The sequence below is a fragment of the Pagrus major genome, chromosome 15, assembly GCF_040436345.1.
Source record: "Pagrus major chromosome 15, Pma_NU_1.0".
NCBI classification, from domain to species: domain Eukaryota; kingdom Metazoa; phylum Chordata; class Actinopteri; order Spariformes; family Sparidae; genus Pagrus; species Pagrus major.
Window position 1 is genome coordinate 9,706,964 of NC_133229.1, and position 25,592 is coordinate 9,732,555.

At 39.7% G+C, this 25,592-nt stretch overlaps 1 protein-coding gene across 1 annotated transcript in view; it reads left to right on the top strand.

Moving 5' to 3' along the window:
* The first annotated feature begins 3,449 nt into the window (after positions 1–3,449).
* Positions 3,450–25,592, top strand: part of adgrb3 (adhesion G protein-coupled receptor B3) — a 119,978-nt gene continuing 97,835 nt past the window's right edge. Inside the window, exon 1 of the mRNA XM_073482013.1 lies at positions 3,450–4,203. Within this exon, the coding sequence (XP_073338114.1) occupies positions 3,450–4,203 (754 nt within the window). The remainder of the gene's footprint in view (positions 4,204–25,592) is intronic.

Sequence of the window (25,592 nt, forward strand, 5' to 3'; positions counted from 1 at the left end):
CTTCAGCATTCAATGGGAAGGCGGTGTGATCAGCAGGCGATGCAGATGACTGTAACTCCCCATCCTCATGTCCATCATAGTCCCATTCTCCCCATGAATTCAGCCAATAGGTAATGAAGGCTATTGCAGAGCCATTGATGCCGCATTGTCAGTGACCAACTGCTGGAGCCTGGAGGTTACAGTGGATTTAATTGACTGTTGATTGTTGAATGAATGCCACTCTGAATGTCAGGGCAAAGCACTTAAAAAAGGGGTTAAAACCGAAGCAGGAAGTTCTTTTATTTGTCAAGCAGCTCGTGATAAGCACTGTTTATTCTTACCTTGAAAACACACAGATAAGATATCCCACTGAGAGAACACGTGATGGGAGAAAAAAAAAAAAACCAGCAGCTTTGAAATGCACCTGTAAGGTGCAGAACTACCCGGAACAACTTTCCAAAGAGAGCACAAGTTGGCCCAGAAGCATTTGTTCCTCCAGCAGCGTGAAGGCGGCGAACAGGAGGACGTGCAGCTTGCCGTACACCACCAACCAGTGAAGGAATCAACACAACAGCGGCTGTCACCCATCAGGAGAGGAGGGAAGCATCACCCAACACACCACAGAGTCCCACTGACAGAGCGGCGCAGGCTGAAATTACGCTCATGTTATACTCTCACTTGGCACTTCCTCTCCTCTCCTCTGCTCTCCCCCCACCCCCTCTCAAAAATTTGAAAAAAATAAAAGTCCATGAAATATTCCTGCTTTTGGAGGACGCTGCAGCGGCAAAAGCGCGGAGCACAAGTGAGAGGGGTCCAGTTCAGGGGGGGAAACCCTTTTGACTCGAATTAAGGGGGAGGCATACATGAGAGGAGAAGAGGGAAAAAAAGAAAAAAAGAAAAAAGGGGGAAGGAGGAGGGCAGGGAAGAAAGTATTGGTGGTGCCAGACGCAGCGGCAGTAAGAAGCGTACGTACGTGCTTTATCTTAGCGGCTGAGTGTGTGACGTGATATTGCAGCCTGCTCCTGGAGCTCTGCAAGCAGCACCAAGCAAAGCGCGTCTGTGTCTCTCTCTGTTGTAACTCACTGGGCCCCCCAACATCTTCACATCCACCCACTACGGATCTCTCTCTCTCTTTTTTTCCCTTCCTCCCCCTGTTGTTTTTTTTTTTTTTTGTTTTTTGGATTTTTTTGTTTTTTCCGGAGGGAGGGTTTGCGCGACTTGCTGGAGAAGAGAAAAAAAAAACCCACACACATCAGTGGGAATAGAGACGTGGAGTCTGGCGTATTAATTTATGGTAATACTGTAAGAATCTCCTCTCTTCTTTCCACCACTCCAAGAATTCTTCTTCTCTCTCTCTCTCTCTCTTGTCTTTCCTAGCCTCTGCCTCTCTCTCCCTCTCTCTCTCCCTCCCTCTCGCTCTCTCTCTCTCTCTTCCTCGGTGGCTGGCGTGTGTTGTTGCGCTCCGTTTTTTGATGGGAAAAACCCAGAAGAAGAAGAAGGAGACGGGGGGGATGTGAGCGGGCAGACCGGAGTGTAACGCATTTTATTTTCATCCATTTGAACCATCTTGTTGCGCCGGACGGACTTCTATTGTCGGGGATGGGGAGTATCGATTCACCGGAGGGCTGCAGAATTTATTTATAAAGGATGTGGTCAAGTATGTTGGGAAAATAGCCATAGCTTCCGCAGTGTAAGGTAAGGACTTATTGCGATTATTTGTTGTGATTATTGCACGGAGCTCATTTTCATATGTCATCTGTCAGTTAAAGTTTCGCCTCCTCTCCCCCCCCCAGCCCCCCCCCCCCTCAACCACCTCCTCCGTTAAATATTTGTCCTGTCTGTTCAACATGAGGGCTCTGGAAGCTTTCATCCGCTCGTATTAGTCCAGGGTGCTTAACAGATGATTTAAAAAAAAAAAAAGAAAAAAAAAAAAGAGCTGATCTCTCTCTTAAGAGGCAAAAATCACTTTGGAAGCGGCGAGCGTCGAAGTGACACCGCATGAGATGTGGTCTCTATATTCAGATGTCCTCTCGAGACGAAGCCCCGGCAATAAAATCAGCGTCTCCTGACGAGCCGATCCTCGTCTCCAGAATACTGATTCTCCCCCCCACCACCAGCACCACCACCCCGTCCTGTAGCCTTGGCCATGAATCTTGCGGAATCATATGGATTTATCGCGACTAAAAAAAAAAAAAAGAATAAAAAAAAAAAGAAGAAGCTGATTTCGCTCCAACGCCGCTTCCACAGATCTTTATGTAACACGTATATTATCCTAACGTGGTGTGACGGGCGGCTCTGAGCGCAAGGGGGGAAAAGAAAAAGGCGAGAAGTTGGAAACATGAGTGCAGAATTTATCTATCAAATCTGGACTCCAGTGTCTCACATAGCCTACTTCGTATTTCAACGCCTACACACACACACACGCATGCACGCGCGCGCACACACGCACGCTCTGCTGTGACACTGCTCACAGCTGCATTGCCTGTAGGATTAAAGCAATCAGGACATCGCATTGCATTCTCTCTCTCTCTCCCCAGCTCTCTCTATCCCTTTCTCACACACACACACACACACACACACACACACACACACACACACACACACACACACACACACGCTTAGGCGCGCATGCATGCATGAGCTGACGCACACACACAGGGAGAGAGACACATACTCACACGCTGGCTCTTTATCAAATTGCATTGTCAAATATGTCAAGCCCCGAATTTCGGAGACATGCAGGTCGTGTTAGTGGAGCGAAAGCGCGCAGAGAGGAGAGGAGAGGAGGAGAGGAAAGGAGGAGAGGAGCCATGGTGACCAGGCGGGACGCAGAGAGAGAGAGAGAGAGAGAAGAGAGAGAGATGTTTTCATTGTGAATTTTGCCTTCCTCATATTATCACGCTGCCGTGTGAGGATGCAGACTGTAATCACGAAGAAAGCAGCCTGTTCTGAGAGAGATCCTGGTTACTGCGTAAAATGAGCAGCCGCGTCCCCACAGCTCGTGAGCGCCGACCGCACTCACTTGGACAGCTCCTCTCACCACTTCGTCCCCTGATTCCAGATATTCCAATCAGCTATAAGTTCTCGAAAGTATTGTGCCTTTCCAAACACGACCCAATTATAAATGTCTAAATGACTCACATTATTGCACCCAACCAACCTCCCCCCCCCCCCCAAAAAAAAAATAAATAAAAAAATAAATAACGGGTGAGGCAGCCACAAGGTGGCAATGTTTGCACAAAATATAGTAATGAAGGAGGCAGGATGGGGATGCAAAAGACGTGTTGCTGAGGTCAATGTGTCTTTTTTTCTCTCCTTCCATTTTCGTGCAAGGACTCTGGCTAGAAATGTGTGAATCACGTCGATCAACCCCTGACAGAAATCACCTAACGTGCTCCCTGTGTGCTCTGCTTTTAAAAATCCCTTTGTGTAATTCTCTCCATCTCTCCCTGCAGGCCAAATGACATAGGATGAAGGCTGTTCGAAACCTGTTGATTTATATATTTTCCACCTATCTTCTGGTTATGTTTGGATTAACTGGTGCCCAAGATTATTGGTGTTCCACTCTGGTCAAGGGGGTCATTTATGGATCATATTCGGTGACTGAAATGTTTCCTAAGAACTATACAAACTGTACATGGACGCTGGAGAACCCAGACCCTACCAAATACAGCATCTACCTGAAGCTATACAAGCGAGACTTGAGCTGCTCTGAATATTCTTTGCTTGCTTATCAGTTTGATCATTACTCACACGAAAAGATCAATGAGTTGCTGAAAGTCAACGAGTCTATAGTGTACCTGTGCGATTCGAAGAATATTTATGTATTTTTGCTGTATGACAAGAATTTCGTTCAGCTACGGAGAGTTTTCCCTTATGATTATAACGGATTGACGCCACAGAAGCTGGATGAGGAGGAGAAGTCCATTGTGGAGTTCTTGGTGTTGAATAAGGCAAGCCCCAGCCAGTTTGGGTGTCAAGTGCTTTGTACGTGGCTGGAAAACTGCCTGAAATTAGAGAAAGGGACAGTGGAGACGTGTGGGATCGTGTACACAAAATGCACATGTCCCCAGCATTTAGGCGATGGAGAATCAGAGAGCATGCTCATGCTCAACAACGTGGTTTTACCTTTGAATCCACAAACGGAGGGTTGCTTGTCACCCCAACTACAAGCTGGGCAGACCTGCAACCTGAGTGCAGAAGTGAAAAGGCCTCCTAAAGAAGGTGAGTATCCTGTCCTCTTCCTCCTTTACGCTGACATAGATATAGACTTAATGGACTACTGTATGCCTAGATAAGATAGCAATCATGTCAGTCAAATGTGCACGTCAATCACTCCCTTCTCTGCCCTTATTGCATGTTTGAAGTGTGATGGCCCATGAAACAAAGAGCACACATAGATATAGACTGCAGTTGGCTCAGAAATGTGTCAACTCCAAGAAACAAAGCTGCCAGAGGAGTTGGGTGCAGCAAAGACCACAGCAGCACAAACCAAAGCACCTAAAGGGGGTCTTTCATTTGGCTGGACTGCATTCAAAATGCACTATCATTGCTGTGAATTTAAAATGGCTGTTTTTCTACACATTGGCACAGAGTTAAAATGGCTGCAAATCCAAAGAAATTCTATTTTTGTGTGTTGTACATTTATGTCAGTGTCATCCTGACAAAGACCAGCAGTGGCCAATATGGACACGTCCTTTGCTTTTTACTGGCATCTATGTCACATGGAACAATTTGGATTGTGGATGCAGCAGTGTCAGATTGGATTGGGGTTAAAACTTGTGCATATGGTTTTAGTGCTCAGTCAAATCTGCAGCAACTGATAATGAAACATATTTACATTGAGAGTACTGAATAAAAAACTCTTTCTAAAGATGTTCTATTACATAGGGGTGCTACTTTTCCAGTGTTGCCATAGAGCAATGCAACGTGTTTCACTGTATGTTGGAATTGAGCATTAATTAACACGTAGTCAAGGGAAGAAAATGGCATTGTCGGCACGCCTGCTTGCAGTTATACCTCACACATGTGCATAAATGCATACTAATAACACACAATACACATCTACTCTCACAGGCAGTCAGCCGAATGAACACTTAATAGTAAATGTTTATGATAAGGTCATAATGGTTCTGTTCATTAGTGTCACCAGGTAGCAAGGGGGAGATTTTCTAGTCAACACATTTGTGTAGCTTTTTGAATTACAAAGGGAGCCCGTTTTGGCACATCGCTGCTTGCATTTTTACCAGATAGCAGAGGAAAAACCCCAGAGGAATTCGCTGCATACTTCAGAGGTGAGGTGCGTTTACTGTGACACACAAAGGAGGGGCATTCATCACGACACACTGAACCAAAAATAATGAGTCAACCTTTAGGTTTTCTTTTTTTTTTTTGGGGGGGGTTATAATGATAGCGGGGAATGTTATGGAGCTTTTTCCCCTGGGGCACTTACTAAAATAACAGTTGCTATTTTAGCACCGTGGAGAACAGGTGGCAGTTTGCTAATCAAGACAAACAGGTGAACATCGATTGCAGTAGTTCAGCTGTTTGGTTGACTCCTGCTGCTAGATCACATGTTCCTGAAACGCACCAATTCAGGATTTTTTTTCCAGAAATATTCCACTACTACGCCTAAGGTATTTTTAATGCTTTTGTGAGAGTTACTCTCCCTTCAAAACTCGCTGGATGAGTGGATGATGAACTCGTTTTGAGTATCGTTCACCTACCCTTTCACTAGAGCCCTTAAGCAATAATGCATACAGTTTCTGACGCAAATTACCATTACAACTCACCCTGCAGTCAAGTAGCATGTGCTGAAGACCAGGAAGTATGACTCAGCTGTGTATTTTTCGTCCGATGATTTCGTCATTTAATGAATCTCCTGTCCAAACCACAAATACAACCAGGAAGAGTTCAGCTTAATTTCCACAGAAAACTCTCTGCCCCCAAAACAACATTTGACATTTTTCTATCAGCATGTTAATAACAGCTTAAGAGCAGAGCTTATTTTTTTTTTTTCCTCTCAGAAGATTTTCCACAAGCTTCTATTTATAGGGTCGGTTGATGGGAGGTTTGAATAAATCCGTTTTCATCTGGATAACGGGGGAGATCACCGCTGGGTTTTTAAAGAGCACTGTGTCTCCAGTGGCATCATGGTGACAGAGTGGGTGTTCCTGATGAAGAATAAAGCATTACAAACAGTCGACAAGGGCTCCATTTGATAAAATCGCTTGTCTTTGATCTTCTCAGTTCCTGGTAGAGGATGGCTTTGGAGCACATCAAAGAAACGCAGGGCTGGAGGTTGTGTACTGCAGCCATGCCAGTGTTTCACACACATACTGAGGATAACAACATTTTAAAGGTTAAGCTTAACTGTCTGATTATGCAAAGAGACAGAACTCGCTCCTTCATTTTGTGGCATCTTGAACACCAAGGAGACACAATGAAATCCTTAACAGATGTACTACTCAGATGAGTCATTTATGCAGTTTTATTTTTATCACATTCTTCTATTTCATGAATAAAAAGTTGTAAAAAAGAGGCAGCACAGTGGCGCTCACAGCAAGACAGTTTTCATTCTCTGTCTGTTTCTTTTCGTTCTGTTTGTGTGGGTTTCCTCCCACAGCCCACACATACGAGTCAAGTAGGCCGATGACTCCGAGCTGCCCATAGGTGAATGAGTGACTGTCTGTGTCAGCTCTGAGATGGGTGACGTGTCCTGGCTGATTCTTGCTTCACTCTAGTGAATGCTCAGATTGACTACAGCTAGACTGATTCAGACTTTTGGAGTAGACAAAAGAAAAAACAGCTAGGTAGAAAATGTTTTACAGTTTTCTACACTGTAACTGGTGCATTTTATTTTGAAAAGATGAATCAAGCGCATAAAGAGGCCTTTATTCTACAGACAGCAGCTACAAGCAGACATTTTAGAGTATGCTCTCACCCAGATATCTGCCCTCTCCTCGTCCTATCCCATGCAAACGCCGGTGTTTGTGTGTGTGCAAGTTTATAATCCTTAAATTCACAATGCGCTGTTCAAATCATCCACAAATTGCTACTGGCTCGAGGAAATAAGCAACATCATGAGGCATCGTCTTGTTTCGTGGCTCAGTCTCACAAGTCTGCCCTTGCCTGAGGAATAGTGTCTCATCTTTTGTCTCGTTTGGTTGGAACTTGCCAGTTTTCAAGGATCGGGGTCAAAGAGTTTCATTGTTTGAGAGGGATGTGCTTTGTTGCATGTCTTTCAAGGTGTTCACTCTTAATGAAGCCTTGAACGGTGACGTTCGTGTCACGAGCACTCTCTATTAAAAGAGAAAGACTTGTGACTTTCTGTTTCCTGAAATACTGCCAGTGGAAAGCCTGTTTTGCAAAGTAATTCTTTTAAAATGAAAAGGGAAATCTGAGATTTCTCTTGCAAACATAATTTTGATTCTGTCAGATATTTCAGTTCATCTTTGCCTCCACTTCCTGTTTCCGTGTTGGTTATTGGCTTGTGGAGAGAGATGACAAACGTGGCAGTGACAGTAAGATGATTTCTGGTGATACGGGTTCGTAATTTGTTTCAAACCCGATGACGCTACAAAGATCTGAAGCTCATATGCATGCAAAATATTCACATTAATATTTTATGAGTCCAAAAAGTGGGCTTCTAAATTCATTGTTAGTACAAGAAGTAGGTTAGAAATGACTATGGCATCACAGATTTGAGTCCCAATCCTCTTGTTTTCCACTTGAGAGGAAAGTGTCACATTGATTTGACTCTAACATGCAATATTTAATACTGTACATTAAAATAAATACATTTTTTATTTGGATTTTCTTGCTTTGTCTAACAAGATTGACAAAGAGGGAAAGAGACTTCATCCCTTTACTGCTAAAGCTTTTCATATTAACTAAGATACATATCCACCTTCAGACTAAATGCAGATGCTTCTTTGTGCAGCTGCGTATTTGATCATTACACTTTCTGACGACACAGACCGTGTGCCATGTGGAAAATGGCAATAGGATTTTATTGGCAAATGAAATGTGTGTGAAGCGTTCTAATGCACTGTCACCCGCCAAAGTCCTGAGCACTGCAGCAGCTCAGCCTCGCTGCCTCACATAGTGAGGCCTTTTATTCACTTTGGATCTCAGTCAAGTCACTCAGTAGTCACACTGCATTATGCTCACCCCCATTGTTCAGTACACTTGGAGGCCATTTTAGTTCCAATTCAGTGAAGGAGAGAGCTCAGCTCAACAGCAAAGAATCTGTTTGTTTTATCTTCGACATGCATTATTTGTCTTTAGCTATAGTAAATACCTTGACTATCCCATGTCCCACTTCTCTCTAAAATCCTGAGCGGAATTATTCCAGCTTGTAGCCTACTGTAAATACTGTTCGTAGGCTCAGCTCTTGGACTTCAGATGTGTTAGTTTAGTAGATGCTTCTTCTGTGTTCATCCTTCTGTATTCAACCTCCTGAGGCAGCTGTGTTGAGAAATGCCAAAGAAAGTTGTCCAGGAATGACAAGGTCAACACAAAAAGCGTGATAGACTGCAGGACCCTGAAGAATCAGCGTGAAAAGTGCCAGCCATCTTTTTTGTCCATTAGCTGCGCATTAGATTTTGCCCATTTAAAAAAACAAAAAGGATGGTGCAGAGTGGGGAACGATTAAGTTTTATGCTATAATCAATTACGCAGCTTCGGTTTTGTGAAACACACAGAAATGAGGTCAACAATTACTTCTGGATCTGCAAGACTGTGATTATTAGAAAAAGATAATGGAGTCTGGAAGTGAGTGAGCAGTCGTTTTCTGTACGAGGCTAAAGAATGTACATGTATAAACTGTATATTCTTCAAATGGCCGAGGTTGCTGTTTCTGGGTATAAAAATTCATGAGGCTCTGAGGTGACTCCTAAGTCGTTTTACACTGAGATATAAAACCGCAAAAACTGTTGCCATGTTTAAAGTTCTGCTTAAGCCACTCACACTGTCACACATGGATGCAAATGGGCTCTGTGGAACCACAAAAGTCTCAGTTTTCCAGCTATTACAAATTTATGATTCAATAAAGTATTGGGTCCACCACATGGGGCCTGGCATGGTTTTTATTTTGCACAGCAAGTTGAAGGATTAAAAAGATAAAACTTGTACTTGTGCAGTTATCGATAATATTAAATAGCACTTCTGGATAATTGCTTTATTAAAGGGCCTGAAAACCTATTTTCCCAATTAGCTTCTTACATGAAGAGATGGGGTCTGATATGAACAATAAAATTTTATGCTAAAGTTAAATTAGTCTTAGTTATTTCACAGGGCTCAATTAGGAAAGGGCAATGTCATGTATTTGTGCAAATGTTCTGGGTATTCTGTTAAATTTCAGCTGTAAAACTTAACTTTTCGTCGAAGTTCATTATTTTTAATAATCAACACCGACTATTTTGACATTTTCTTCATTTCTAATTAGAGCAACTATGCTTCTACTCTCCAGAACCTAGATTCAGCCCCGATGCTTATGATGATAACCTGGCAGTGGGGTGGATGCAGATCAGCTGTGAATTCTGTGGTTCATTTGACATGGATTTGTGATCTTAGTCTTGAGGCTCTGTTTCAGCAGCATGGCAATTGGAAGTCAGAGTGATAACTCTCCGCTGTACCCAGACTGTGTACTGCAAACTGCCTTAAAGTAAATTAAAGCCTCGTGTTGGCACAGCTGAACTGCAGACAGAATGCAATGAAATGCAGGAAGCCTGGAAGGAAGAAAAACCTGAAATACAATTTAAAAAGTGTGGACATGATTTATGGTTTGCAGACATCTAGAAAGCATTACAGTGTGAGAATCAGTGAATTCATAGCAAAAAAATACTGCATGAATAAATGTTACAGTTAACATGTCCCCAGAATGCTGATCAAAAAAGAAAAAAAAAGTTGAAACTACTTTAAATGAAAAGACATTTTTTTGATAATTCAAGTAAATCTGAAATCAGTAAAAGTATTACGGATATAATTTTATGTAGTGTAAAATTATGTTTTACAACCCTGGGCTTGTTGTTCAAATGCAGAAATAGAGTATAACACTACAAGGAGCAATATGCATTGGTAACACTTTATAATAACCATCATTAAAAATGGTTAATTTATAGTTAATTAAACTTTAATTAATAGTTATTTAATGCTAACGACCAATAAAATGCTTTATAAACCTTTTGTTTATTGTAAAGTTGCAACTGATATTTATAAATGTTTACAATTGCTTAATACATGTTTATAAAGCAGCAAATAACTATCAACTAAAGTTTAAATAACTATACATTTACCATTTAGTAATGAGGGTTATCATAAATTATCATTATCATTATTATAAATTATCATTATCAATGCAATAATGTGCTGTAGTTGATTGAGGTGAAGCTCATTTTGAAGAATAAAGTAACATTGCATTGAAAATAAATACTCAAGAGTACTCAAGTACTCACTTAAGTATAGTACAGTACTTGAGTAAATGTACTTAGTTACAGTTCAACACTGACGGTTACAGATCAAGTCAAAGTACCAGTAAATTGCCCAAAAAACCTCAAACCTACATTTTTTAAATTAGTGCAATCAGTCCATCTCCATCACTTCTGCAGTGTCATGGAGGTGACAAGTCCTCCTTTTTAACTTTACAGCTTACAATAAATACAAATGTGATAAACACCGTGAGTAGCACTTGTGGCCTATAACAACGTCATATTACAGCAGGAATCGTAATCAGAGTAATGGCTTACGTAATGTAGTGTCTAATTCTCTGATGTGAGGCAGCCACACCTCTCTGTGGCAACTCACCAGTAAAACCCTGAATAAGCAATGCGCAAACGTGCATGTCTGATTTATTAGTGTTTGTATCCCACCTGTATGCATGTTTCTTGTTATGAATTCCAAACAGTGGTAGATTTGTGTGCCTGTATATCCACGCCGCACCAGCTCCCACAACTACTCATAAATTCTTCTTGAAATGCCACAGATTCGCCTGTTTAGCATTCAAGCTCTCATTCAATTCGGCTATGCCCATTAAATAAAAATAACACAGAGCAACAAATCTAAACCTCCACCGCCTTGTAGACAGTGAAAATGCTGGATTGGGGCTGGTTTGATAGACTGTTTGATGGTTTCCCAGTACAAATGAAGAGAAGTAAATGTGAATAGTAGCTTTTTTTTTTACCTATCAGTATCTCGGCTGCTTGATTTATTGCGCTTATGCTGAACAATTTGCAAAATTATCATCAATTTTGACTAAATCTCATTTTGAGACAAAACACGTGGTCTGTATTTTAAATGGCTGTACTACAGGAAATGTGCTTAATAAATGGTAAGCATTTCATTATTGTTAACAGTACTAAACATGTTACTTTTACTAATGCTGGATAATATAAAGTGTTACCAAAGACTGTTTTGCACATTCATTTTAAATGAATATGTTTTAGGTAAACACTTTATACTAAAGACCTTTTTGCTTTTCCAAAGACTTGTTTAACATCTCATCATGTAGGACACTGGTGCTGCATCAATTTTGCCGTTGCAGCACATGCACGGTTGAGCAGATTCTGTTCTTTGTCAAAGGCTCCATGCAGTATGCCACAGCGCCGTTTCCTCGCCACAGCAGCAATGCATACTTATCATGAACCATTTCCATTTGTAATTGCACGTCTTGCTTTGACATCACAGCATCCAGCCTCTATTTTGCAATTTATGAGTAACAGATAAGTGAACCTTGTAAATCAAAGGAATAGCCACTGTTGTGCTCTTGTTTCCTTCAAAAAGGTTTCTATATGAATGCAAACATGACAATAATGAGTCTCTATAGATGAAGACTGTCTCATGTTCTTATTATACATGTTTTTTTCGCAAGCATCATATGCATAATTCAGCAGTAACCATCATGTTTGATTTTGCTGCCCTCAAAAGAAAAGAAAAGAAAAGAAAAAATATTCTAGCAGCCTCATTCAGGAGAAAAAGAGGGAACACTATGAACTTGCTTCAACTGTATTCAACTAGTACTCAGTGTGAAATGAAGATCGGCTATCTTTGCTTAACAGCATTAAAGGAGCAATTCAGCTCATTGTACAAACAACACTGGACAACAACAATTGTGATTCTCATATGACAAATTTCATTTCGAATGCAAAACCCTTCAGAGCGGGCCTCAACAATCGTGCTATTCATCCTTTTATGAAAACATGAACATTCACATGAGTGTTTTGCGGCTTTGCTCAACAGTTCTCAAGTGAGGGCAAGGCTTTGAAGCTCTTAGTGTGAATAAACACTGTCAGATGTCTTGAACATTTCTTGTCATTTTTTAAAGAGGCAAAAAAAAAAAAAGAATCCTAACTTTTGTGTGGGCTGATTTAATGTGGTAAATTTTTATCAAGCCCTTGTTGTGCGGTGCCAGAGATGTTAATGTAAATTATGCACTGCGTTCAGCCTCTCAGTTGCATGTTCCTGCGTTTCAACCCAGTTAGTTTTGGCCTGTCACTGGATGGCTATTTCAGCCCACAGAGGAGAGGCATTTGCATAAACATCCACCCACAAAACCTGGCAAATGAGTCTGTCACTCAAAGACACTGTCTATGTGGTAAAGTGGAGGCAAAATCCATTTTTTTCTCAAGGGGCTTCTGTAACTGCTGCTGTTGTAACGGTTCTGTAGCTGTAATGGATGCTGCCTTTAAACTTACATGTTATACTATGATCTAGGGCAGCGTACACACTTACATAATCAGTGTGGCAAGACAACATCATGTATTCTACATATTCCCCAAGTAGATTTTTAAATATAACATCTATCAGACCTATTTTAAGCATTGACTTTTAAATACAGTTTTATGGTCAAGGGCATGAACTAAAAGGTGAAAGCCACTCAATAATTCACAGTTTTTCCTTGAAAGCCAGACTGACCAATTTAGAATTTAAAAACTTTCTCCTCACACTAGAACTAAGTGAATCCAGACTGATTTGTCAGGATCAGAAAATCCAGACCTAACTCCTGACCTTTTCTTTATTTTTTACCTACCACACACAACGTCTATTGGGTGCCCTCTTTTCCATCCGCTCTAAGCTACATAATTAGCATGAGCAAGTAATGAGGATGAAAAAAAATAAATATATATATATATCATATTTGAACTTCCTTTGTAGCCAAGCCTTCACTTTGATGTGAAAACAACACAACCGAACAAAATTGGAGATGAACGTGTCATGTTCTGTAGAAGATAAAAGTTAAGAAAATAGAGTAAATAAAACAACAAGAATTGCATAATGGTATAGGACAAACAAGTATTCATCAAAATATGTCAGTTCTCAGCCAAATGTCTTTGTCTTCAGAAGGGTGCACTATGCATATTGTATATTAAGCTCGTCAAAGTGCACAACAACTGTCGTGGAATGACAAGGCTGTGTTTTGTTGAATGCAAGTATATGAAAAAGATTGAACATAAGTTTAACAGTAAATAGTTTTCAGATTTTACAATACAGTGACATTCACTGTTCACAAAGAAACTAGAATACATCACACACAACTGACTGTATATAACATATTTATAATCAATAAATTAAACAAAATTACATTTCCTACAAGATTTTCATGTTTCAATTTGTCTTATTCGGGTTTTCAAACTTTTTGTGCCCAAGGCATACCAAAGGGCAAGCCAAAAACTCGAGGAACACCTGTATTCAAATCCGTGCAAATTAGCCTCTCTGTACTGTTTAATTTAATCTACTACTGACAAATAAAATTTGACAAACAACTATATTACTCATGAAATATTTAGAAACTAAATGATTCAAGAATTCATTTAAAACATTTTTATAAAACCACCAACACACATTTAAACCAGACAGGTCACAAAATTAAAAGTGATGTGTTTGTCTATATGTCTGTATACTGCATGTATTAGGTCTGGGCATTATACACAATATATATCATTATCGTGATATGAGACTATATATTGTCTTAGATTTTGGATATTGTTATAAGGTGTAAGTGTTGTCTTTTTCTGGTTTTACACTTTATGACAGTAAAGAGAGATAATTTTCTGAACTGACCAGACTGTTCTACTTGTTCTAATACTTGCCTTTACCCACTTAGTCATTATATCGTCATTACTGATGATTATTTATCAGTATTGTTGCAATATTGAAATTGAGGTATTTAGTCAAAAATATAATTTTTTTTGAGAAGATTTCAAAATATTAAGATATCTATTATCTTTGGTGACATAGCTGTAAAATATCAGAATATTATTTTAAGGTCACATCGCCCTGCCCTGGCACGTATGTATGTAAGTATATTGACATAATAATGTATGGTTGTAACAAAATCACATGGCACACCATTTGGGAATCACTGATCTACTTGGCCCAGTATATATGTTATCTGGTGTTTTTGGGGGGTACTACAGCCCAAAACAATATTACAAATGCCTCATCACATGGCGTCTTTAGGCACTGTTGAAATCAAATGCAGAACTGTTTATAGGTATACAATCATTTGTAAATTCATAATTTTGAAGGAGCAGCTCTCTGAAATGGCAGTACTAATGCTATACAGATGCATGATGGGATATTTCAGTAATGGCCATCACTAACTGAGACAGATGACATTTGCTTGTGCCGCCTGTATGGTTGCATGGAGCATTGTGGTTATTCGGCTCCTTTCACTGTAGGGAGAAGTGTTACGTAACACAGAATGAGATTCAGAAATTATAACTCTGCAACACTCTTGTGCCAGATTGTCAGCCTGTCTACAGCTCTCTGTCCTTCATAGCATAGATAGAAACAATTATGGTAGTGGGTCTCTCTCGATAATAATTATAATAATACTTATAATAATAGCAAGACCAATGATAAACTAAATCATTTTAACTTTAAGAGGTACATTTTTCTAATTACCTGCAACAGTTTTCTGAAGATATGTAGTAATTTAATAATTGGTGAACAGTGGAATCATAATTTTATGGCAATGACATCTTTAAACCCATGTAACTTCAGTGTGTTTTGTGCTTCTGTTAACTTCATGACCCAAACAGGAAAAGCAGTTACAGAAATAACTGGAGGATGGGCTTTTTTTTTCTTGACTGCAGGTGCTTTGTTGGGCTCCAGATCTTGATTACCTGAGTAAAACAACAAGTGCCCAAGTGCAACTACAAAATGGTTCTGTTTTGGAAACGCTGATGTTTGGCACATCCAAATAGGAGTCAGACTAATTCATCAAGTCTGGACACAGGGGAACTTAATTTGAAAATCAGATTAAAACCACATTCCTGGCGGCGTTGAAATCAAATTAGAGCAGAATTTCTGGATACTGTGTGTGTGCCACAGTCTGCCTGTTTCAATCAGATTTCAAACTGTTTCTTACACCACTGGCAACCAGCACACCACACTGATGTCACATTCAGAGCATGGTTAGCCTGCCAGCACTGCTGCACATCTTAAACTCATCTGTCAGTGATGCTGTCTGGTGTGGTGGCAGAGATCTGCACCACAACTAGATATTGCTCTGGCATGAAGAGAGGGACGATTTATCTTGATGCATTCGTCTGGCCTGCAGCATGCTAGTCAGACTCTGGTCACACACCTACACACGTCCTTACTGTAGCAACCAACGCAGATGGGGTAACAATGCATGGACATAATACCTAATCGATCACTTACAAATAGGAGTGTGGACAGTTGGTCCTGAAATTGAATTGGAAACACAAATGTGATTTTCTAGCCGTCTGGATATTGTCTTTTTGCAAGATAGCTTGTATCCACTGTCTTTGCTATTGAATGAAATGCATACCAGCTTATCTGTGAAGATCAATATCAGGGCCTATCAACACCATTGCAGATATGAGCATGTAACCCCCCCCTTTATTCAACCCTCAAAGACCAAGAACAATTTTGGACAACTGACTCTCCTGCAATTATTATGTTTTTCATACCCTATTCTAGCATTCAGCATCAACTGCTATACATCAATTGACTCAGGAGAACAGGCCCTTTTAAAGTCACTATTTTTACTGATTAATCGGTTTGGCCGATTAATTGGTGCCGATAGGATTTTTTACAAAATATTGTTATCAGCTAAACTTGGCTCCTATAGTTAGATATGCAGCAGTAATACATGCGCGACAGACTTTAATTAATGTCACAACTTCAGCGTAGACAAAGAGAGACTAACGTTACATTAGAGGTAGTAATTCTCCACTCCATGAAATACCTTCCACGTATTACTCTGGCGACAGGGTTAGGAAATATGGGCTAACGTTAAATCTTTCCGGTCCCGTCGTAATTTTAAATGTTGGAACAGCTGATTTTACCGTAGGCTGACAAGTGTGGCATTCAAGTCATATCTAGTCTCGCATAGCCAGACATCTCTCATCTGACCAGTTTTCAGTTTATTCTCCACACAAGTTATCTGGTCTCAAATATATAACACAACACCATCACAATGGTTTCACAGATTGTTGAAACTCTAAATGTGGTCAAAATCTGGGACCAAAACATTTGGTCAAGGTTGGTTAAAGATTGGGATAAAACGTTCACTCTTGCAAGATCTTTCGCAGGTCTGGCTTTACCATCTTGGCACAACCCTGTTAGAGGCTGCGCTTAGGCTTTTTGCAAGATGATCAGCATTTCTATGGCATGCTCACACTGAACACAAGGTACAGCTGGGGCTTATGTGAATGTCATTGCAGGTATTTTGGTCGTTAAAGTACTGGGTAAATTGATAGAGTAAGAGGTTATTACAGTTTATTCTCTTGAAGGTCCGAAACAAATTTTACAGCAATCCATCCAATAGTGTTCCACAAATGTCAACCTCATGGTGGCACCACAGAAAAAGTTGGAATGATTCATTCTCTGAGAATTTACGTCTGTATAATGGCAATCTGCCCAACAGTCCTTGAGATATTCGCTGAGATGGTGGACCGAGCAATCAACAAGATTTTAACGTTTTCATCTGCAGGGCTACTGAGAGTTTAAGTAGGGTTTTAGTATCAAGGACTACTTGGTTCTTGAGGTAAAAAAAAACTGTTTCATTGGTTGAGGGAAACCAACATTGGCCTCTTGTATCAGAGTCATGTGCCTTGTTGTTAGGCTTAATTATAAAGCTCATTTTCACCTGCTTTCACAAACGACCCACACTGTCACAGTCATGCTGTTTTCCAGCATTAATTTAGCAGCAACCGACAAAGTACACAAGTGAAGAAACATTCTTTCTGCCAGTCTGTAACGTAGAGAATATAACTGCTCTACTGGAGTATTTAATATCAGAAACAGGATCTTTATTTAAATAATCCTTAATTGTCGATTTAGTCATACTCTCCTCGTCATGTCTCAATGGCAGTCTCAGTGTGAGATCTCTAAACACAGTAAAATGAGCAAATCACACTCCACCAAATAAGTGAAAGTCTGCTGTGGGGGGACCTATCCGTTCGGCCAAATACAGAAGACACATCAGATGGTTAGTTGCTCTCTGTAGTATTGTATTAAAGAGAAAGAGCTTCAGAGCGCAGGAGTCATAATGAAATGTGACAGATAAAGCAGAAGCACTTGGGAGATGGCTTTGGATTACTGAATCAATACTGTACCACCACAGCTAGTCCAGACTTCCCAGACTTGCTTTGTCTAAGCAGAGTGTCCAGTAAAAGCCTTCACTTTGGTTTGATATTCTTTTATCCTCTGACATTGCTGGTTTGTAAATCCAGTTTAAGTGAAGAGGTCCTATAGCAAAACAAGCTACAGTATATTTGAAAAAATAAATGCAAAGATGCAAATGAAGTTCTGAGAAGGAACATAACTCACATGTCACCTGGGATCAATTAATTACTTCTCAGGAAGTCTACAGAGGCACAGGTTTCTGTTACTTCATTTCTTCACTTTGCTGCAATGAAGCAAATGTCCTCAGGGTGCATTGAGTACATTGTTACATCAATTTCAGCGGCGGTTACAGGTGTTACAGTGCATAGCTCTGATCAGTTTCTGATGAAACTGTCATTTTCTGCTTGGTGGAAAATTATGTGGAAGAGCAGACTGTTATGTAAATACAGTCAACATTTTGTCATTGCTGTATCAATGGGCACGTTAATGCTGCACTCAGTTGTGGAAGACAAGCGCTGGATTTATAAAAACAGAGCTCATCTGTTATTCTGTAGTCCTATACAATATAAACCCATTATTGGATTATGCAAGAGGTCAACGAAGCATAATGTGTCGGTATCTGCGTTCCTCCCTCTGATGATGGAGGCGTCTAGTTCATTGCTGGTAACTGTAGCCATGCTGTTACCTTAGTAACCATCCTCCCAGTCATCTTTGGACTGTCTGGTTATTTGAATTCCATGTACGACATCTCACAAAGCTGACACAGATTGAATTTGTTTCTGGGGTTTTTTAGCAGCAGTAAAATGACATGTTTGGCAAATGTCATTCAATTACAGTACGCTCAGTTTTTTTTAATGCATGTTGGTGCATGTTAGTTAAATATAATCAGGATGCAAAAAGGGATTTGAAGGGATGAAGAATTAGTGGTAGAAGACCAACATGTATATTTAATATTAGAAAATAATATGCTTTGCAGAGTCATTACTGCATGTCCTGTAACAAATAATTTATATCAGCAATCAGCTGATAGCTACATACATTCCTTTAGTCGAATTTTAAACTGAAAACAGACACCCCCCACCCCCACCCATAGGCATTTGCACAAGGTATTATTGTTTGCCCAGCTGTGGACAAGATAACCGGATCATTACTGTTTTCCTCAGAGTAGAAACTAACAACAACACAGGACAAAACGTAACATTGTGCAACTTGTAGTTCATAATGTTAAGTTAAAGCGAAAAACTTTTCATTTACAGTTTAAGATAGTGACTGTTAACTGCTGATATTATGGATTTGACATCTCTTGTTGTGATCTTTAATTTATTATTCACTAATTTGGCATCCTTTTGATCATGACAGAATCAAAGACAAATGTGATTTAGTTTGACATATTTCTTCAAACATTTCTTAAATTTGTTTTTATATTTCATTTGTTTTACTGTCTTCTGGGTAGTGTCTGAGTGTCTGTGACTAGGAGTACTCTATGATATAAATCAAATATGACTGCCATGTAAATGCTACGTTCTCTATAATCTGTTTAAGTCTTTGATTTGGTGCATTCAAAGACACCTTTGTTTCCAAAGGAAACATTAATAGACCATTTCTATGTGTGAAGCAGTTGTACAGGCCTTTGATTCTGTCTCTTTGATACTTACATCTATGAAAAAAGGTCATGTACACAGCTGCTGCTGTGTGTGTGTGTCCGTGCGCGTGTGACTGTGTGTATTATATCAAGCTAATGAATAAAGAGCAAATGGCACCGATATGATAATGGAGAAAATAATCGCCCCGTGATTCTTACCCCGCCTCTGAGCTACATTTGGTTTCTGTCAGTATTAATAAACACTTCCTGCACTTCTATTTCATGATGACTCAGTGCATTAGAGAATTGTCTCTAATTATGCCATGCATTTGTACCTGATTTAAAATTTAAATCCAAATGCAGAGCGTATAGAATATCGAAACATATGTGGGTCTATTGTGTGCCAGGGTCTCTGAGATCTGCAACAGACCTGCAACAGTGACAGACATTTAAATAAATAAAACTGCATTTGTATAGTTACAAAGAATTACAAATGCATTTATAAAAAAAGCAGGCAAGTAATTAATTTGTCATTATTCTCATTTTAATAATTCACTGCATCATCTGTTGTGAATTAGAATTAAAGAGTCGGTTATTTTGTCAGTTCCTCTCAAAACATTTATTCATATGTGTTAGTGTTGATGTGTTCATGCTGATCTATCATGGCACATATCATGTGATTTATCAATTGTAAAATAGCTTATGTTTCCTATTATGTGGTGAGGCTTAAATCCCGGTAAACGTCTAACCATCACAGTTGTTGAGAGTTTGAATGCATGACTTTTAGCCACACAATCCAGTGCAGTTCACTGTAATAGTTGAAAGCCAAACCTTTATAATCAAGCTTATTCTGAATTCTCAAGGATTCACCAAGGTTCAGTATTCCTTGTTCAGAGGCTTTATCACTTCTTTGCTCTGGAATGTATCAATGCGGGGATGATGGCTGGAGGCCATTACTTGATGGTCATCCTTGTGCGTCATTGGATCATGTGGTCACAGTCATACACAAAACCCTTCCTTATCACTGTGCCAAGTGAAATGTGCCTTAACAGTTTTGTGGAAAAAATGTAACAAAGGAAATCTTTAACGTGGTTGATGTATAAATGATTGCATCACAGTTTTGACTTTTGAGCAAAATATTTTGAATCATAGGTTTATAAATGTATTTATTCAGTCATCTATATTTGATGCTGCCCTATTTGAGATGCTGGCACACAACGGATGCCACAGCAGAGGGGAAATAATAAAGTTAAATCATAATGGTTTATTGATTTTTTTCGTTCGAAACCCTGTTTTTGCATGGAAGGACAGATAATTATTGCAGCAACACAGATGAAACATTTGCAGTAATTTACTATCTAAAAATTAGATTTACTGGACTCATGGAGGTGTCACGGTGAAAGGTGAAGCATTGGTTTCATTTGTACGGCACATTTAAGTATAAAATTTCAATCTTACAAATGCATAGTACCCTTGTTTGTACACACACACACACACACACACACACACACACACACACACACAGAAAAAACGTTTGCCTAATGTTGCTATTTGAAACGTCTAAAAACACTCGTATCCATGGAAACCGTTGCAGCAGATGGATCATGCATTCAGAGACAGTGGTGACATACTGCACAGCCTCTTTAATCATTGTTCAAACTGGAGGATACACACTTGCTATACATACACCAACACGCTCTTAATAAAGCAAATGTAGCCTCTATAATGAATCGTAAAGGTGACCCCTGCAATGTTGTCAAAACCTGTTGAAATGAAGCCTGCACTGAGTTCACACAGGGCTTTCCTCCAGGAGAACAGATTCACAAAGGTTAATGTTTAATGTCAGTGTGACAATATAAACATAAACCTTCTTTTTGACCTTGTCAGGCCCTGACAAATATCAAACTGAACTGTACTGTGTGTTGTACTTTTGCTTTGGCACGTGGAAAAAAAAAGAGTGGTACACGCAACTCTAATACAATTTTCTTCAAGGCAAAACTCCACTGCAATTAAAGAAAATTCACCTGCCAATTAAAAGCTTTTGTTAATATGCTTTGGGTCATTCTGTGATCTGATTCTCAGCTGTTTTGATTTCTCTGGTATTTCTACATGTCATGAAGAAAACATTACTGAAGCAATTATTGCTCTGGCTAGTGCACATGACATGTACACTCGTGCTACTGTTACTAAAGATAGGCAGAGGTTAGACCTTTGTCCTTTGACCAGATTTAGTTATACAGCAAAACTCCAACTAGTAGCCAAAGTCTTTATTTGCACGAGCAACCAAACTGATTAGTGACATTATTTATCTGATGCAGCCTAATTGGGGAACTATTAGTGATAGAGACAAAGCTGATGAATGTCTGCTGTTAACACAACCTAAGGTCAAAATGTTATCAGGATAAAACACTTTCAGCATGAATTGTGACTATTGCCATTGAATTAGCAATTTCCTTATTTGCAGTTTCACATGATGGATGTCACATGCATTCCATTTTAAACAAGAATACAATGTGCTGAATGTGATGTTATTTCGCCGTTGGACACACAACAAACAAAGCACCCATTTTCACAACAAAGTGCCCATTCACTTTCAAAGCATAAGCCCGAAAAATGCGTGACATTACAGTAAACTGCTGCTGCAGGGCTACTGAACAGTGATGGAGGCATTTCAGGTGTCTTTAGGCACCAACACCTGGAACTGCTCTGTGGGTTTACCCCTCGATGGGCACATTTATATGAAAATGTCTATACCCTCCAGTACTCTCCCGCAGTGATCTAAAGCTATCATTTAGCAGGTGCTTGGAGCTCAGAGATCCTCCAGTTTAAGAGCTCTGCTTCTCAGACCATCTTGCCAAGCCATCAGCTCAGCGGTGTCCAAAGCTCCACTGTTGCGATGTTGTCTCAACAGTTACTGAAGTGCAATAATTGCAGCTTTCTTCTCTGACGCGAGGTGACAATTAGAGAAAAGGGGGCGAAAGAAAAGGATGAGCAGTGAGAGCGAGAGAATTTCCTTGCCATTTGGCAGAGTGAACGTACACATACTGATAAATCAAAGGATTTTGTAAACATTGTTCTATGTGGGTGTCAAGAGATGCAGCGTTGACATTTTTTTTTTTCCGAGTGGCTCCAAATAAGCGATAAGGCCCTGAATATATTTTCACACTAACACACAGGTTTTTTGTGTTGCCTTTTGTCTTCCACTTTCACTTTGGAAATTACAGAGTTCACCTTAGCTCTGTGACTGTTAAGTGTAATCAGCAGCTTTAAGGTCAGTGTTGCCTCATATCGTTGACCCGAGAGACAAATGAAAAATAGTGTCTGATTTTGTTATCTGTGTTCGGAGCAGACAGAGGCATTACAATAAGCCTCAGATGTTAGGGTCAGTGGGCGTCTGCAGAGATTGCTCATCCCAGTGTCAGTGCTTATCACAGCGGCTTGCTCCAAAGTGTCCGTGTCTGCGTGACCCTATTATGGTAAGTTTCCAACCATGAGGCCTTAGTGTTTAGTCCATAAGGTGAATTTCACCCTCCATTTGCCATTACAGTCTCTGCCTTCCAGTCTGCTGTGTGCACTTCTTATAATTTGCACAGCTTACAGATTGCTGATTGGAAGTGTCTTACTTAGAGCTATATTAGCTGTGACATATGTTGCTGGCACAGCAGTAAAGCGTGGGCAAGAGATGTTAATGAGTTACAGATTATCAGTCGGTGCATTCACACAGCACTACTGCTGGTTAAAGGAAGAAAGAGAATTGAATCGATAAAACGTTTAAAAGGTTCTGAAACCCTATTTTCTCGATCAGCTTCTTACTTAAAAAGATGGCTATGTAGACGTGAGAATTTTCTGCAGAAGTTGCAATAGTTTTGGTTACATAGCATGTTAAATGAAAGCTTTATGTCTCATTAGTTCATTAGTTTTAAGTGGGCAGAGCTCCTTTGGGAATTGGTGATAGCACATACTTCAATGTACCAATCAGAAAATAGCCATATTTGAATCAGTTAATTTTTTGGGTTTACTCGTTATAACATTGATCATTACCTATACATTCATTAATATTTAATGTTCCGGAGAAAGTTTTGAGGGAATTTAGGATTTATTTTAAGTGTGCAACAATTGTAATGAATAGTATAGTATAATGTATGTCAAGTCATTTGTAAAGCCAAAATTATAAACACCTGCTAATGCAGTCTTCTCAAATGTGATGATTTACTACTTTTATCCATTTAACATAACTGCAAACTGAATATTTGGAGTTTTTGATTGCTGGTTGGATAAAACAAACTAATTTAAAGCACCATTTGTCATTTTGTACTTCTGTCAAGGGCTGCACAACATGGTCATAAAATGATACTGCAAATATTTTGACAGACATTTGTGATTGTAATATGATTCACGATTAGTGGGGATGGTCATTTGTGCCACAATTTCATTTTCACTGAAAAAACATTAAAATCATGATGATGTGTCAGTTTGGATCTGTGCCAAACAACAATGTTTTCTAAAGTACTTCATTATTATATTATTGTCAAACATTTGCAGCTTCTTGCTATTTGGATAGTGTACTGTGTAATACTGCAATTGCGAACATTTTGTGGATTAAACAAGTTAATAAAAAGATAATTGACTGACAAATTTAAAAATAACTGTTAGTTGCAGCCCTATGTACATCATCAGAAAAGCACAGCGGACTTTATACGGTCGTACAAACAGTAAAAGACTAATATTGCGGGGATCAGACCACAACAAGCAAGATCCAACCAACAGCTTACATAACACCAAGGACTTATACAGAACAACGAATAATGAGGACAAAGGGGTCAACTCTTCAATCTTCTCAATTTAGGTTTAATGTACCTGTTGCACTGACCAACTTCAACATGTGCCATCGAGGCCCTACTAAACACTGCACAAGCGATGTGACGTTAGTGATGAGACATTTCATGCAGACACTTGTAGCCTTATTAATGAGCTCATTTTAGCTACATGTAAAAATAGTAAAAACAACTGCAATGAGCAAACAGCTGGATATAATCCACTACAGCCTCCATGGGTCGGATATTCCCCACACTTGCCTCTCCACTGCTTGCACTTGCTGAGGTAATACTGTGATTAAATTACATCAGAAATTTTCCTTAGGGTCTCGCTGAGCTCAGCGAACCATTCTCAAATGTATCTGACAATCCAGATATCGAGCCAGAAGTTATTTTGACAAAACGGGCAAGTAGAAGTGTGGATGTCATAGGGTGGAATATTATCAAAGTGGTGAACACATAAACACATGATCATGTCAAGAGGGAGGTGTAGACATTGCAGTCAGCTGTTACAAGTACTAGTACACCAGGGTTTTGGTTCGAAAATGTCCTACATAACTGTATATATACACAACAATATTGCATCATAACAACTCTGGCTGTACTGAGAGTGGAAGCAACTCCGGGGTTTGTTCAATGAAGCAACTGATTTGATGTCACCAATTAAAAGTTATACAAGTGATTAGTTTCTTGAAATGATTTTCTGGGACGACCAAAAGTAAAATTTCATAATCATGCAAGGCATAACGACAGATTTGTTTCATAATAAGTAGAATGGCAGAAATATGTTGTTCCTCTAAAATCTCTACCTATCTATGCAAGAGCTTCTCTCATCATACTCTCTGTTGACTGTCCTCAAAATGGAAATGATCGATTACATTTTTTCCCACAATGATCCCACTTTGTTTTGCCGAAGGGCGCCCCAGAAATCTCAGCTTCCATTGAGCAACGATTGAGTTGAACTAGTTTTGTGTTTCTGTCTCACCGCCATGTGAGAATGCAGGACGCGTTCCTTTACTTTACTCCTTTTACTCCTTTATATAAGCGCAAAACACACTGAACAAATGTCTGTGTATGCTTTCAGCCCTAAGGCCACACTTGTTCACACAGAAAATCATAGAACATTATTTTTGTCCTTGAGGGAAGCACATATTTGGATGTTTGGCCAGTACTTTATTTGTGCCTGTCCTACAGATGCCCTCCATCAATTTCTTCTAACGTTCGTCTGAAAAAAGCATTGATTTATTGGACTTGCAGCATTTTTGGACATTAACAGTGAAAAAAACAAATTTCATCTCAGAGGGAGAGTTGGTTTGTGTCCATTCTTGCAGCATGTCAGGTGTGTAAGTCCAAGCCTGACTGAATTCCCAGATGGACTGAAGCCATCAGCGCTGGCCAGACAGATGAATCTAAAGCAAGCAATGAGATTTCTGCTGGAGTCTGCCTTTCAGGACAGAACGGCATTGGCGAACTTAGTGGGAAAGAGGTATTTGGTCTAGACAGTGTCTCCCTGCTTTTAATGCACAAAGCCAGAGCTTTGTTTAGAAGGCCCCTCACGTCCTTGGGCAGGGCAAAGCCTGTCAAACAGGGACTGTCAGAATACCTCCTGTCTTTAACAA